General features: G+C 41.3%; 1 protein-coding gene across 2 annotated transcripts in view; it reads left to right on the top strand.

Annotated features, from left to right (window-relative positions):
* USP44 (ubiquitin specific peptidase 44) overlaps window positions 1–14264 on the top strand; it is a 35211-nt gene extending 20947 nt beyond the window's left edge. The window contains exons 3-6 of one of the 2 annotated variants that reach the window (XM_088454582.1): window positions 3149–3347; window positions 10120–10228; window positions 10965–11170; window positions 13688–14264. In XM_088454582.1, the coding sequence (XP_088310708.1) occupies window positions 3149–3347; window positions 10120–10228; window positions 10965–11170; window positions 13688–13866 (693 nt within the window). In that variant the 3' untranslated portion in view covers window positions 13867–14264. Of the gene's footprint in view, window positions 1–3148; window positions 3348–10119; window positions 10229–10964; window positions 11171–13330; window positions 13662–13687 lie in introns of those variants that run through there. The other variant, XM_088454583.1, reaches the window with a different exon arrangement.
* The last annotated feature ends 2265 nt before the right edge of the window (window positions 14265–16529 follow it).

Genomic DNA, 16529 nt, shown 5'->3' with positions numbered 1-16529 from the left:
CCTCTGTGATGCTAAAGGGAATTATCTTACTAATTTCTTTATTTGGCTCTTATAACAAGAGCTGTATAATGTAAAATATTGATTCTATTGTCTGAAGTTATTTGGCCTGGAGGAAGTCCAGGAGGCCAGTGAAACATGTTTTCTATTACGGATCTCCTATCACGGTTGCTGGTGCTCTTCTTTTATTTTTTTCCCCAACTTTTTTATTTTTATCCATCTATAAATGTACATTTTTGCCAGCATGAAAGATAAAATAAGCTTTACTTACACAGTGTGGTGTAGCAGGAATAAACAGTGACTGTATACAGTACACACTTCCTCACGGGTTGGGTACGGGATGCCAGCGCTCGGGATCTCGGCGTTCAGAATCCTGATGCCGACAAGGTCAGTAAATGAACACCTACGCCTCCCTCCCCGTTCCCTAAAACCAAACCCCCCACCCGACAGGGTTTCGATACAGACACCTGTCAGTAGGTATCCTAACCCTTCTCCTACCCCTAATCCTCCCTCCCAGGTGCCTAAACCTAGCCCTCCCCACCCTAATGCCTAACCATAACCCCGCTATTTATTTTCGGGATGCCAGCGCAGAGGTTCTCACAGGTCTCAGGAATCCCCTTTGCCGGGATATTGACCGTATCCTCATAATTCTAATAAAACAGATATATTTCCCTTCATTTCATCTCTTCCCTCATGCCTGCACATTTTATTTCTATTCTTCCTTTCTATCAGCCCCGTCTCACTGGAGATTCTTTATGGTAACTAGACCTGTCACTGCCCCTGGATTCTATATTCCATTGAACCTGGCCTGGGCACAATGGCCGGTAACCCGGCCCACATGGCCAAGATGGCTGCTGTGGCACTGAAGGGGTTAACCTCGTGCTTAGGCACCAATATTTAAATTAACTGACAGCACTAGGCGCTAATTTCAAACAACATACCGACGTCAGAACCAGTGTATGTAGAAGATATTGGATAACAGTCCTGTGCCCCAGTATAAACATGCATAACTACTGTATATCGCATTTAAAAGTATATAAAAAGTATTTTACTGGAAAGCCCTGTAGCAGTGCTGCAATGCCTTGACGTGTAAAGCCTGGTGCTGAGCCCCAGGCGGAGAATGCAAATGTGTATATATTTTACAATGTGATGAAATGTATAGGTTTACAAAATAAGTAAGGAATGTATTTCTCAGGTATTTTGTTTTATAAGGCTTTTGCTATTTGGGGCAGTTTGTTCTTGGGACATTCTCACATAGAAAGTATTAATGTAATAACTGTATCCTGAGATCAGCAATAGCCATATGTTAATGTAAAGCACTGTCTTTGAAATGCACACTGAGGGGTCTCGTGTATCTGTGTAACATGTACAGCAGGTATCTTTGGGGAAGTCATATAGTATTTCTATACTAATTCTATTATTGTTGAAACCACATAGATACTTGTATTCTGGGTGGTCGATGGTATAAAAGGAAGAAGGCAATATTGATAAATTCCCATGAAATGTAAGCTGTGTTCATAGTTTGGGAGATAGTTGCCTGATTTGTGTACTAGTCTTATGCCGGCCATACACGGTGCGATATGCACCATGCGACACGATGGGGGATCCAACATCCAACATATCGGCATAGCACCACCAGCATAGCACTGCATGGGATCACACATCACATCCCCAGACCGACTGAACCTGCGTTAAAATCTGGGGGTGTGATGTACGACCCCACGGGTACACGCACTATCCGATATCATGCCCATACGCGGTGCGATATAGCAGCCAAATCATACCAATCCGTTGGATCGGCTGATTTATCGGACCGTGTATGGGCCGCTTTAGAGGTATATGGGCAGGATTACACCTGACGTGGCTCTGTAGAAGGTGTAATACTCTAAAGGTTAGGAAGGATTGTACTTCTGAAGAATATATGTATGCTGTGATTGTCCCAAGCACCTTTAGCGAGGGACTTGTCTTTTTAAAGACATTGAGCAATAAACATCTTGCCTTAAGACGCCTGCATCTGCTTGTATTCTGTGACTACCAGAGTAGCGCCAGACGCTACTCCTTTCTCAGGGTGGTTATTTCCCCTGGCTATTGGCACCTGTCACTTTGGATATCAGCACCTTATTATCTATTTGGGCACTGTTTGGATTTGGGACTTTGGGCCTGATTCAGACCCGCTCACAAGCTCTATGCAGTCACGAGCGGGTCGATGTTTGGCCATTGCGCATGCGAACGCCGGAGCCTGCTCCGACGTGCGCATGCACGAGACCCGGCTGGCGACAGGCGCTTCGTCGTTACGGGTCTCGCACCAAAGAGGGGCAGCTGTCGATTTTGCTTGACAGCTTGCCCCGTTTTGGAGGCGGGCAGGGAGGGTTGCTGGCCAAACAGAGGCGTTCCCGAAGGAACGCCTGCCATTTGGGGGCGGCCCCACTGACATCACGAGTGATGTCAGTGGGTGAGTTTCCGGCTCTAATAGAGCCGAAAGCTCACTGGGGCTTGCGGGAACGAGACCCTACCACAAGGGTCTCGTCGCAAGCCCCGATGGTCGCTTTGGTCGAGACCATCAACCTGGCCACTCGCAATAGCTGTGGGTGGTCACCCACAGCTAAGCGAGCGGCCAGGAGGCCGCACAAAAAAAAAAAAAAAACGCCCTGATTCAGAGCATCCGGCTCTGAATCAAGCCCTTTGTGCAATATTTCCAACTATTGATCATATCAGTTTTTTTTATATAATCTACACACACTATATAGAGGTCCTAGGTAGTGGCGAATAGTTTTAAATGTATCTGGAACACAATACCTTTTTTAAGGCACATTATATTGTTTCTCCTAGTGCATACAGAACTTTTTAATTAGAATTCCGATACTTTTCCATTCAGCTTCCTCTAGTGGTTCTCTGAAGCCTTTAAATGAATGTAAATGATTTGCGGAGGGTAATATAATTTGAATACCTAATGTTTGCCTTCATCTGAGCCAGAAAAGCTGAGGGGCAAAGGCAAGAGAGTTAAAAAAAAATAATAATGTTTCCACAGTAGTGATATTGCCTTTCATAGTAGATCCACAATATTAAGCAACTTAGAGGAAGAAATAATTCCTATAAAGATTTGCATCTATGTTTATTATAACTTCAAGAATTTTTCATTTTTGTTGTTTAGGTCACTTGTCTTGCCTGTGACAACAAGTCTAACACAATAGAGCCATTCTGGGACTTATCTTTGGAGTTTCCGGAAAGGTATCACTGCAATGGTAAAGAGAACGCCTCACATCGACCTTGTCTGCTGACGGAAATGCTGGCTAAATTCACAGAGACAGAGGCTTTAGAGGGGAAGATCTACGCCTGTGATCAGTGCAACAGTGAGTAGATGCAGTATGTATTAGCAAGGATATTCTGTTCTAAATACATTTGTCTAATGCACTTCCATGCAGACACACTGTGGCACTTTCATTTTCTTTGTACAATACTTTTACATAATGATTACAATGCAAATATTAGTTGGCATGAATCGATTAGTTGTTTTGTTGTGTGCTTGTTTAACTATGTGGACAAAGATTTTGGTAGTTATTGTATAGAGCCACAGGCTGGTATATTTGATAGGTTTGCTCTCAGTGTTTCTCACATTATTTTTGATGTATTGGGTTCACATTGGACCCAGTTAGAGAATGACAAATGTGGCACATTTGAGGACACTCATTGCGAAATTGTCCACAAAAAAGGTTGTTCTTCCGCTTGAGTGGAGCCACTGGATCTAACATTGATGCATGGAAGTTGTTTGATGCAGTTGTTTAATGACTGACATCCTCTGGGAATCGGTATGAAATATAGATGGACAGGATGCCGGCTGTCAGTACACTGACAGCGGCATCCCAATGGTTAAAATCGGTAAGTGATGTTCCCCTGTCCTATTTACCACCTAACCCTCCTTTCCTGCTCCCTTATACTAACCCTCCTGGTAAGTGCCTAAACCTAACCCTGCCCCCTTAGTGCCTAACAACTCCCCCAGTGGTGCCTGGACCTAAACCCCCTGCCTGGAGCCTAACCCTGACCGCCCCTCTTCCGCAGCCTAACGCTAACTCCCCCCGGGTGCCTAACCCTAAGTGTCCGCCCCGGTGGCTGATACTTTCCTTTCCCCGGTGTCCTTACTTCCGGAATCCCGACGTCGGCATCCCGAGTCATGTCGGGATTTCTTTGCCGTTGTTGGAGCAAACGAATATGAACAAAAATCAATTTCAAAATAGTGAAAAAAATATTAGTACAAAGAGGGAGAACCAAGATACAGAGATCTAGGACTGTGCAAATATGGGAGTTCAATATATGTATTAAGGAAAGGAAATGTATTTGAAAGTAAAAACTATACACGTGTATATTTGACATATATGATTAATAAAAATAAAATATAAGTTACTATATCAATGCAATCTACAATATCAATATAATCTTATAAAACACTAAATTGTGTACACGGTAAACAGAAAAACAACGATATAGTGTGATCTTGGATATTTTTCACGATCGATGCAATGTTCATAAATTTCATAGTACTAGCACTATAATAAACTCTCATTTGGAAAAACAGTGACACCTAGTTGTCAGTTTCCACTTTGCAAAGTTCCTACTGTAAAAAAAGGATAAAAATTACCGGTGATGTTCCAGATGGCTGAAAATTCCTTTGCACTAATTCTTATAACATAAACTCTAAACCCCCCTAACTATAACGTATTGCAGTATCAGGCATTGGGCACACACAGCTGCATGTTTTTGTGTGTGTTGTCCTCTTGTGCCAATCTTTTAACATTTTGTTCTTTATTCTTGCCAGTTCATGCTGACCTGTCAACAAGCATATCTGGAAATTGTTTTGTACAGTAATCTTGTCTAGATCTGTTATTTGTTAGTGCCTACTGTACATATTACATGTTTCAAAATCTTATTGCATTTCTTGGATGTATTTTACCTGTCTGTAGGTACTGAACGTTTTATAGATGCTGTTTGGTGCTTGTTCATTGGTATGTAAGTGTGTGTTTTTTATTCTATCACTTCTGGATAAGTAGTTTGCATGAATGTATGTGTCTTTTCATGTTAACCAGTGACATATCTATAATGGGTGCAGCATTGACCACACTGTGTGCAGAGCAGTGCGTCTCCCCCTGGTGCTGTACACAGGCCCCCTCCAGACTTTAATAGGGCTCTGGTGGTAAAGTGCAATTCTGGCTGGTTTTACTAAAGACCTATGTGTATATACAGTATAGTGTTTGTCTCCTGTCTCCAGCTAGGAGTATATCCATTTTCCACTGACTTGAAAATCCCGGGTTATTGCACATGAACGCACAGCGTTTGTCAGTGAAACTGGCTCCACCCGGGTCCAATTAACCGGGAATCCTTCCCAGGATTTACATGGGAAGGACCCAGGTGAGCTGCTGTGTAAACGGGTAACCCTGGTTGTCTGACTCGGGTCCTGTTTACAGCATGGGGAGCAACGCATTTTGTCATCCAAGTGCTGGCACTGCACCTATGATTGGCGCCACGATGGAAAAGGGTCTGACCCGGTTTAAAACTGTATTTTAAATCCCAGGTCAGACCTGTGACCTTTGGTGGAAAAGTGGTATTTTGGATTATTTCTTATGCTAACTTTGCTTAATGCATATGTTGCACTGATTGAATGGGACAAAGATAAGTAAAACAAATGTAATTTCCATACCTACTGTACATGTAAATTACACACTCACCTTCGGACGTCTTTATAGTGTTTATTTCTGCATCTTATGGCAGAGAAATCTTTTAATACTGACACAGAAGCTTGTCCTCCTGCCATCCTGATAAAATAATACAAAAAAGTGTATTCGAGTGGAAATATTTTCATCATTAACTTCTGACAACTGCTACGTTCTAGCTTGGCTGAAGTGCTTTATTGTTACCCCTGTCTGATAGGTGTTGTGCTGTCTCATGGCTGTTACTTTGTAGTATTGAAATACCTTCTAGCTGGATATGTAAATGTGTTTTTTTTTTTAAAGTGTATCAAATATGTATAATGGCGTGTTTATTGCATTCCCAGCATCTATTCATGTATTTTACTATTCTATGAAGAATATTAGAACTGATATGCCATCTAGACTAAAGCTGGGTACACACTGAGACGATGTTGGCTCTATATGCCGTTTCCGGCGAATCAGAATAACATATTGGCCACATCGCTCAGGGTGTATGGCCAATGTGCACACTCCCTTGGCCGCATGGGACATCATTCTTCAACCGGACGATATCGCATGCAGCCCCGTTGCATGTAATGAAGGACGGAACGAGGGATCAGACCGTCGTTCATTACTTTGTTCTGATGTGTACCCAGGATCTGATATGTCGGCCCGACATTTGGGCAAGGGTACACATTGCTCAGTGTGTACCCAGCTTAACTTTTTTTTTTCTTACATGTAATTTAAATGGTGTGTGCTTATTACCTACCATATGATAACCAGTCTATACACTTACAGTTAGTCATCAATTTCAGTAAAGAGCCATCATTTTATACATGTGTATGTAACGTCACCGAGAAGGTGTCTGCTCCTCCCCAGTAACTCTCTGCAGATCAGCATCTCTAGTGCAGGAGCTGTCACTTTTGGAGTATATTTTACACATTATTCAAACTAGTGCACTTTTGTGTTTGATCCTTTACATTCTACATTGTGAATACACAGCTTGGGCATATAAGCTTCAGGAGTATATTGATTATCAAGTATACAATATGTAAGGAGATAGAACAGAAAAAAAAGTGCAAGTGCAATTTCCTGTGAGCGTCTGATTCAGAGATGGTTGCAGTAGCGGTTCCGAGAATATGCAAATGCTAATCTCCTTTTGTGCGGGACAGTGCAATGGAGTGCACGAGTTGTGAGGTGCCCACTTTCAGGCTGCATGGTATGTGCATTTGCGATGGAGATTGTAAACGTAGAAACAGAGAATTTGATGGCGGATAAGAACCACTTGGTCCATTTAGTCTGCCCCCTTTTTCACCTTATGTAACCTCAAACCCTATGTGATCCTTGGTTCTTTGTAAGGATATCCTTATGTCTATCCCAAGTATGTATACATTGCTCTACTGTCTTAGCCTCTACCACCTCTGCTGGGAGGCTATTCCACTTATCCACCACCCTTTCTGTGAAGTAATTTTTCTTCAGATTTCCCCTGTACCTACTTCCCTCCAGTTTCAGTCCATGTCCTTGTGTTCTAATACTTGTCTTCCTATGAAGAATGTTTCCCTCCAGTACATTGAGAAAACCCTGGATTAGAGATGAGTGGTTCAGCTTGACTCGGTTATGTTTGGATCTATTGGCTATACGACTCTCGTGTTTTGGATAGCTAAAAGAGAAATCCGAACTAATCCGAGCTTGCGCTAATTTGGCGAAAAGAACCAAATCAAACCCCGCTCATCTCTACCATGGCTATATTTAGACGTTTCTATCATGTCCCCTCTTTCCCTTCCCTGCCCCAAACTATACATATTAAGATATTTTTAATCTTTCCTGGTAAGTTTTGTGATATAGCCATGCACCATTTTAGTTGCCCTTCTTTGTACAGTCTCTAATCGTCTAATTTATTTATATCATTCTGGAGATATGGCCTCCAGAACTGAACACAGTATTCTACATGATGCCATACAAATGACTTTTACAGGGGCATTATTACTTCTTTCTTTCCCATGACATTTCCATAACACGCCCATGGCTCCTTTTTGCAATCACTTTAGGTCTTCACCCTGATATACACAGGGATCGCAATCTCCTTCCCAAGTGCAAATGGTGTCTGACACATTGGGTCACGCATGCACAGTAAGGGTTTTTAAGACTCTTAGCGCAGTAGCAAAACAGTGCTCACCTGTGTAAATATCAGCACTGCGTCCTTCTTTGGATCAAGCCCTAAGCTCAGTCATTTGCTTCCCTATATGCATAAGGATTTGCGCACACTTTTTTTTTTTGTTGTGCCATGTTTGGAAGAAATATGAACTCGTGAACAAGGGATTGTAGTTGACATCCCGGCTGTTGGGATGCCGGCGCTCAAAATACCGGCGCCAGCATCCCAACGGTAAGTGTAAGGGAGAGGGTTAAGGGGGAAGGGGAGGGATTAGGCAGTGGGGGGGAGGGTTGGGCTGCAGGAAAGGAGGGTAAGGTGGAGGGTTAAGAATGTATAGAAATTATAGGGCACTCTCCTAATGAGGACTGAATAAAGGCAGGCAGCTCTCCCAGGGGTCCGCCAACACCCAGAACCAAAGGCAATACACAGTAAACAATGAAAACGCCTGTAATGGACCCGTGAGACACACAAATGTTGAAAAAAATAGGTGTATTTATTATATCACAAAAATTGTTCTAATATTACAATCAATGTTAATCATAAAAGTACCATATAAGACATATTCTGCACGCAGAGAAAAATATTTATCACATCTATAAAGTATGAAGTATAAACAAAAAAAGGGAAAACCATCAGCTGTCCCTACTAATATAAAAATAGTAATCGCTTTGGATCAGCTTAATAATGCAATCCAACCTCTAAAATCCCAAAGTAGCATATGCATGAGACATTGTATCATGGAGATAAGTAAACACAGTAACCATTCACAATGTTTTTTAGTGTTTAACTAGGACTCCATGGTCTAAGTGACTCGATGTTATTGGCAGCTCATATTAAAATTCCACACAGTCGGCTGTTATAGTTGTTTTTGTTAAACATATCAGTGGCTGGTATTATAGTTCCACGGGGTCACTACACCAATACTTGCAGCCTTATTAGATTTCCCTTCTCCCAGTGTCTCTGGCAAAAGGTTTTGATGGTGGAAATATTAATGGCGGCTCCTTTGATCATATACACCTAGATGAGTTCCACTAGTGTTCCTGCCGCAATGGATCTCCTACTCCAATGTCAATGAGAGAGGGACCCACTAATATTGGACCCCTGGGACCCACCATGCCTGATCCCAAACAGAAAAGGAGCCGCTCTGCTGGCTAAGTAAGCTCACTTGGTCCATAAGGGGCAACTTCGGGATGCTGCTGTGTTCTGACTACCGGCATCCCGACCGATGGATCCCGTACCCAATCCGGTCTTAAAATGCTTTATCCATGGTGTTCAGCGATAACACAGCATGTGCTACTGCTTTATATGCATGCAGCGTTTTTACAGCTTCAGCGATCACACAGGAATTCTGCAGTTTTTATTGTACCATGTGCCAGTAAACAAGCTTTCGAACAGCTGCATTTCCCGGGCTTGATACACAATACACCCGTGTTACCACTGCTGAGACATACTGCTATTTACCATATGTCCGTGAAGGAATGACTGATTTCATTTCACGTCACTGATTCTGACTGCTATTAGCAGCTGGATGCATTGGATTTATAGCCACAGGCCTTAAAAGCACGAGTCGGCATCAATGCTTTTTATTGAATATTTTTTATTCCATTACGGGCCTACGCAGTTGCACTCTGCAGGATTTGGGGTAAAAGAAAGCTTTATAATTCTCAAGTACAACTGCACAGTCCCACGGGACAAGTAAACAGCACTTTAGGCCAAATCCAGCTAAAGGGTCTTCATTTTCACTTGGATAAACAATATTGAAGTGCAGGTAAAATATAGCACAAATACTGTGGAGCTTTATATTTACACTGAAATTTAGAGTTGACCTAGGATGCACCCCCTCCCAAATCTGTACACACATTTTATATTTGTCTTCACTGCAGCACAACATGGTTTAGCTGGTTCCTTTTCTGTAATTCAGGCCTTGCGTGTTTATCTACTCCACGGAAACCAGTGTGAAAACACAAGCTCCATGTTGTACAAAATGAAAATCAGGTCATATTCACAGTACTAAGGCACAAACTGGTGCACTTTCTGGGGTACTGTGCATATAAATCTATTGGTACTACCTTTTTAAAGGGGCTTATTCCTTAAGGTAACTTTTTATTTATTAGCTTGTACATGTCATTCTGCAACGTTTATTACATTTATTACTTTATATTTGTGGCTTTATTATTTGCTTTTTAGCCAAGCTAATGTTCATTGACATGTTTTACTTAAAATAGCCGTGCATACACCTTGGTACTCAATAAGAAGAATAATCTAACTGTGTCTTTCTTGTTATGTATACAGCAAAGCGCAGGAAATTCTCATCCAAACCAGTTGCCCTAACAGAAGCCCAGAAACAGCTGATGGTGTGTGGACTACCTCAGGTTCTGAGACTGCATCTCAAGAGGTTCAGGTAATGGGATATGCATGTCCTGGGCTATATCACTTTACAGTCAAAGCATATGACCTCAGACCCATGGCACTATGAGGGATTTTATAGATTGTGCACATTTTAGAACAGGTGGAGTTTTGCTGTGTGCTTGTACGGTCAGACGGGCTCCTGAACCAGAAATGTGGCAAGTGTTTGCCTTTTTTTTTTGAGTGTGTGTACAAGATTGATATCGTCATCAGTACTCTGTAATTGGATGTGCTTTCTAATCCTAGATTAAAGTACAACTCAATGCCAAGAACCAGATTGCTTCAAATAGTGCTAGGTTTCCATACAGCAACACTGCAGGCAGTTCGAGCAGACTGTGAAGTCATCCGCAGCTCTCAGTAGAGCTCTGTTGTAGAGATATGGATTGATTTTGCTCCCCATCGCCACTAATGTGCTATATGTGGGGGACATATTTCATTGGTGACCGCTCTACTAAAGAAAGACTTTTTCTTTAGTTTCCAACTAACATTTTAATCAAACCACCATCCTCAATTGTTTTCTTTATACCTATGCTCCTTACTCAAACGTCAACATTTATTGGTAGCATTTTAGCATGGTTTTATATTATTGTAGTCCCCAGCAGTTTACCTTGGTGTTACAGGGTTACTTGTAGGCCATCCGGTTGCAACATTTTTTTAATTTATTGTTTAAGCTGTTTGAATTATTGTTCCCATTATGCATTGTTCATATTGCTGTAACTCTTATATTTTAGGTGGTCTGGTCGCAATCATCGTGAGAAAATTGGGGTACATGTTCGGTTTGATCAAATACTAAACATGGAGCCGTACTGTTGTAGAGAATCTACCGCAACCCTAAAGTCTGATTCCTTTCATTATGACTTGTCGGCTGTAGTGATGCATCATGGGAAAGGATTTGGCTCTGGCCATTATACAGCCTTCTGCTACAACCCTGAAGGAGGTAACTAGTGAATGTACAAGGAATGTTTCATATAAAAGTGCCTTTAGTAGTTTTGATTGCATTTGAAAGGGTTGTTCAATCTTCAGACAACTTGACATTATTGGTTTGTACATGCCCCCTTCATGTTATACTAATTACATAGTCTTTGGAAATACATGTAGCTGACCAGAAAGATACCGTTTACATATATATTTAAATTATATAGTTTTGATGTTAGTGTCCCTTTAAAGTCTGAGTATCGGAAACCCCTTCTCATATATAATGCTTGTAGCTGCCAAGTGAGCGAGCTCCCAGCTGTTCATGTATTCAATAGTCAATGCATTGGATTCTGCAGCTGCTCGATTAGTGTGATATGTCTAACCAATTATTGTTAGTGCTGCAAATAGCTTTGACTTCAACTCCGTATTTAAATAATAGTTAAATGTATCCATGCTCATTCAGTCATCCTAATGCTTTTCTAGTAAAGATAGAGATTCATAATTTACTGTAATAGAGCATGTGGTGTCAGTGGGCTTTATAGATATGACATATAGGGCCATATTCAAGTAGGCTGCGAAAACCTGTTATCGGCGATATTTTATTGCCGATGACGTCATTTTCGCCGTTTCCACTTTACCCCATATTCAATTTCAAAGACTTTTTGCAGGTGCGAAAAGTCTTTGTCAAAAACCAAGGATAACTTTTCACCATAGTGAAAAAAGTGTAGAATTGGGGTTTTGGGGTACAAACTTAAAAAAAAAAATTGACCTGCACTCCTTGGAATGTCCCCTAAAGGTATTCTATGTAAAAAAAAATGTAAAAAAGTTCCATAGAACACCCCAAAAAAGTGCTTTCGTTTTGGGGGCGAAAAAAAAAAAATTGCGGGACAAACTTATAAACTAGCAAAATAGACTCAGGGGGGAAGGTAGGGGTCTCCAAGTATGCGGCAGGTGTTTTTTTTGGTTGCGGTTGGTGGCTTTTTCACGATTTTTTAAAGTTCACTCTAGGGACTTAAAAATATGCTTGCACCCATTTTCATGTACCCCAGATTTGATGGGACTAGTTTTTTTTAAAAGTTGCTAAATACTATTCTTTATCACTTTGTTAAAGATGCATTAAAGCACCTGTAGAGACTGTTTAAAAACCCCAAATACCTTTAGCAGGGCTTTTCGGGGGTACCCATAGTGATCCCCCATGTTAGTGCATCTTTTGGGGGGGGGGGGCAGGCTGATCTCCCCAAAAGTGACAGGACTTTTCGCTACTTACCTTTTCGCCGGGTCCCGTTTTTGCAGATTGCAAAATGAATATGCAGGCAGATACTTTATCCTAAAAAAAACCCTCTGATGATGGCGAAAAGTCTGGAAACTGACTTTTCGCCTCTAATTGAATATGGCCCATAGTGCGAAATGTATCAATGATCATATTTAATGTTATTTGCGATCATGGACCTACTGGCATTTAAGTCCACCAGCATGCATTATTAAAATCTTACCGGGCAGCTCTGTGATATCCAGCTGTCCTATGGATGAAGTAGCTTCCGAGTATCCCGGCCATCAGACTGCACACGCGCAAATGGTAACTAACGAAGTGGGCTGTTGGCTATTGGGGCACAGCTCCTGGATGCATTCTAACAAATCACAACTCCATAGAAACCTGTGGGGACTGCTGTGACGAGGGACCGATATTTGCTGTGGTCCCAGATCATACATACATATGCAGAAAACCTCAGAAAAATGCATTTGGAAGATTTTACTGCAGATGACTTATAAATGTTAGTCATATTGTGACCATAGCCAGTTAGAGAAGAGATTGTGCCGAGCATGAAGTTGTTGTGTAAAAATTACGTTTTATATTTTGTGCAGTGCAGTAGATGCGTGCAATTTTATAGATTGGTAAAATGGATGGTATGAAACACTCCCTACAGCATGGATATTAGAAGTGCTCAAAACATTTACGTGTGTGATAATATAAGTCTAATGCTTTTATACAGGTCACATTATAAACAAAGTGACTTCTAATATCCGTAGAAATTTATAGTAAGGTGTGCATTATTCCTTCTAAGAAGTTTTTGTTGTAAACACTAAAGCAGGAAATCTGAACTCTTTATACAGATATTATTTCGAAGAGTGAATGGAGCTATAAAGGAAGGTACTCCCAATCTGATATCCTCTTTTCTCACAGACTCCATAACCTCTGTGGCTAAGCCTCCTAGATACATACCGTCCAGTACTTCATCTCTACCCACTATTACTTCCAGGTTAGACACAGCCTAGTACACATAAACACATTTCCAACCCTGTTTTTTTTTTTTTTTTATCTCAGACCTACAATTTTATAATGTGATACTTTATACTTCTAATGTGAACTGGAAACTGAAACTACTTCACCTCAACCTAATGATTCCTGTTTTAAGGCATCTATAGCTTTAAACACTCAACTTTGACACTTCTTTGATTCATTTTAAGTGGCTCTGGTATCAGCTGCATGCTCACATCTTGTTATTGCGTGTTAAATGATGGCCTTACTCTTTTTCAATAGGATTCTGGGTACACTGCAATGACTCCAAGTTGTACACTTGCACAGTGGACGAGGTCTGCAAGGCCCAAGCCTACATCCTATTTTACACCCAGCGTGGCACTCAGGAGAATGGACACTCATCTAACAGGACTTCAGGTCCTGGCACTCTGTCTACCAGCCTGCCGTCCACACCATGCTAATGAACACCCATGAGAAAGTATAAGGGCAGCTTCTGATTTCAGTGTTTCACAGGATAAACCTCCTTGTGTAGGTACATACTTTATTACCCAGTCACATGGAAGGAATAAAGTTAAGCAAATGAACAATAATGGCCTATATAATGAGGCCGAAAAACTTCATTATGATGAGTTTTTTTTTTTTTACTTTTAATTTTTGTCTTTCTGCCCTAAGCAGACAGCAGGCTGTAGTTCAAGTGTATATAACTGTCATCCAAATTATGTAGCAGACAAATAGGTGCTTGTATGAGCATCGAGAGTCTAAGAATGTGATAATATTCTCAGTTTTAATGTACAGTATGTTTATACATTTTTGTATGGAATTAAACAGTCAAAAATGGAATAAAATGATTTTAACATTTTGTATATTGGTAGTGTATAACTTTAAGCATTTCCATCAAACTATATTTTTACTGTCCCCCATGTCAATTTTGTAGTTCTGACCTCAGACTGATTTTTGGCTTTGTGATTTCTGGATGTCATTTTATGATTTAGAAATTTTATTTTTCATTTTAGTACATCCTGCATTGTATTTTTATAACTACTGTGCTTTACCATGTGGAATTCAAGCTGGTTATTGAGATGCCATTTTTATTTCATTACTGCCATGCTGGCCTTCTAATACAATTGTATGTTTTTACAATGACATCCATTCTTTAAAACTGCATTTTAACTAAAACAGCTTTGCTTGATTTCTTACATTGTAGTTGGATGGTGCGCTGCATCAGGGGTTGTGTAGCATCAAGGATGTGGCGATTTGCAATAGATATTAAGTAGATCCTCAGGATTTTGCAGCACCTCTATTTCTGCCTGCTGTGCCCACATGTTGGTAGCACAGGCACACACACTAAATTTTCGTTAATTTGCTTTTCTATCTGAAAGGGGTATTATCGGGTAAAGCACTTTTACCCGGTAATTTTACACGGGTCCTTTTTCTGTCTGAAAGGGTCAACCCAGATCAAAATTCCTAGTACTTCGACCCTGTTTTTTCCCTTCCAGTTTCTTAGCTTATGGTATTAACATTATATATTATAGTAGCTATGGACCCCAAGGAAATAAACATGAAGACACCCAATTAGGTGAAGGCCGTGGATACGGCCTTTTGTAGGTTCAGTATCTCCAAGTCATTTTGAAGACTAATTTAAAAAAAACTTTTTCTTCCATTTTATTGATTTTAGCAACTTATTTGGGATTAAAATTACTTCTTCTAGCATACCCAGTAGTTCCAAATTAGTGGCATCAGGGACCTATGGGTAAGGTTGGGTAGATTAGGGCATGTTTACACAGATTTTATGACTTGTGCGGTGATGAAAAACCCTATTTATACCTTTTGTATTGTGGGTAGGGAAGGACTACAAATGGGGTGATCGTGCTTGTGGGGCGAAGTGGCAAATTATATTTTTTAGTTAGTCATAAAGCTGCACACACACACGATTTTGTAAATGAACGATTTTAGTAAAAACTATTTTCATTCATTTTTTTCAAGGGAAAAATTAACGAAAATAGTTTACTAAAATCATTCATTTGCTAAATGTAATGAACGATTTTTTTTAACTACAAACGATTTTTGCATATTTCCTTAATGAAAATCGGTGAACTGGTCAGTCTGACTGAATTACAAACGTAAACACGCATGAACGATTATCGTTTTAACTTCGAAAGTGAACGATTTTTTTCAACGATTAAACGATATCGTTAACGATGATCGTTCAAAAAAATCGTGTGTGTATGCACCTTAAGTGCTAAACAACACAGGGCAAGCAGCATGCAACAGCTCAGCTGCTGTGGAACTACACAACCCACCATGCCCTAATGGCAAGGTATGTGGCAAACTGTGGCAGGGCATGTTTGGATACATTGGGGTAGATGTATTATAGCGGCACTTACCGTGCCGCTATAACGCTTCCCGCTTCGCCTCTTTACCGAGGCGAAGCAGGAAGCACTACCGATGAGATGTATAAACATCTCATCGGCCGGAGAGGGGGAGCGTTAACTCCCCCCTCCGGCGCTACCCGCTAGAGACAGCAGCGCATCAGCCTAGTGCTGATGCGCTGTGTCTCTGTCCCGGCCGGCTCCACTGAGCATGCGCGGGATCTCGCAAGTATCGCGAGATCCCCGCGTGGAGCCGGCAGCCGCCGCAGCAGGGACAGCGCTGTCCCTGCTGTGGGAATAGGCTAGCGCCAGGCTGTAGCTGTCGATAACGACAGCTACAGCCGGCCGAACGGTCAGACGATCTGACCGTTCGTACATAGCCCAGGCTATAGGCGCTGCTATCTTGTAGATGGCAGCGCCGATAATGACAGGGGCGCATAGCGCCCCTGTCATTTACCGCCCAGGCCCCCGTTCATACATCGGGGAGAAGCGGTATCAGCGCACATAACGTGCGCTGATACCGCTTCTGGGCTTCGTACATCTACCCCATAGTTCCATAGGAGCTAGAGTTCCAGATATTACCCACCCCTGCTGTAGAATATTGCGCCATGGTATTCCCTTCATAACACACCTTGGGAAGAAGGAACAGGAGACCATTCTGGTGGCCTGGTTATTACATTTTCATTAATAGATACACCCATTACTTCCAATATAAGAATGGTAATCACATATCCTACTAAAGTACAATTGCAAAC

This window comes from Taudactylus pleione, unplaced genomic scaffold, assembly GCF_031769625.1.
Source record: "Taudactylus pleione unplaced genomic scaffold, aTauple2 ptg000040l, whole genome shotgun sequence".
In the NCBI taxonomy this organism is placed as follows: Eukaryota; Metazoa; Chordata; class Amphibia; order Anura; family Myobatrachidae; genus Taudactylus; species Taudactylus pleione.
The sequence above is the reverse complement of the archived record's forward strand: the minus strand, read 5'-3'. Positions and strand labels throughout refer to the sequence as shown.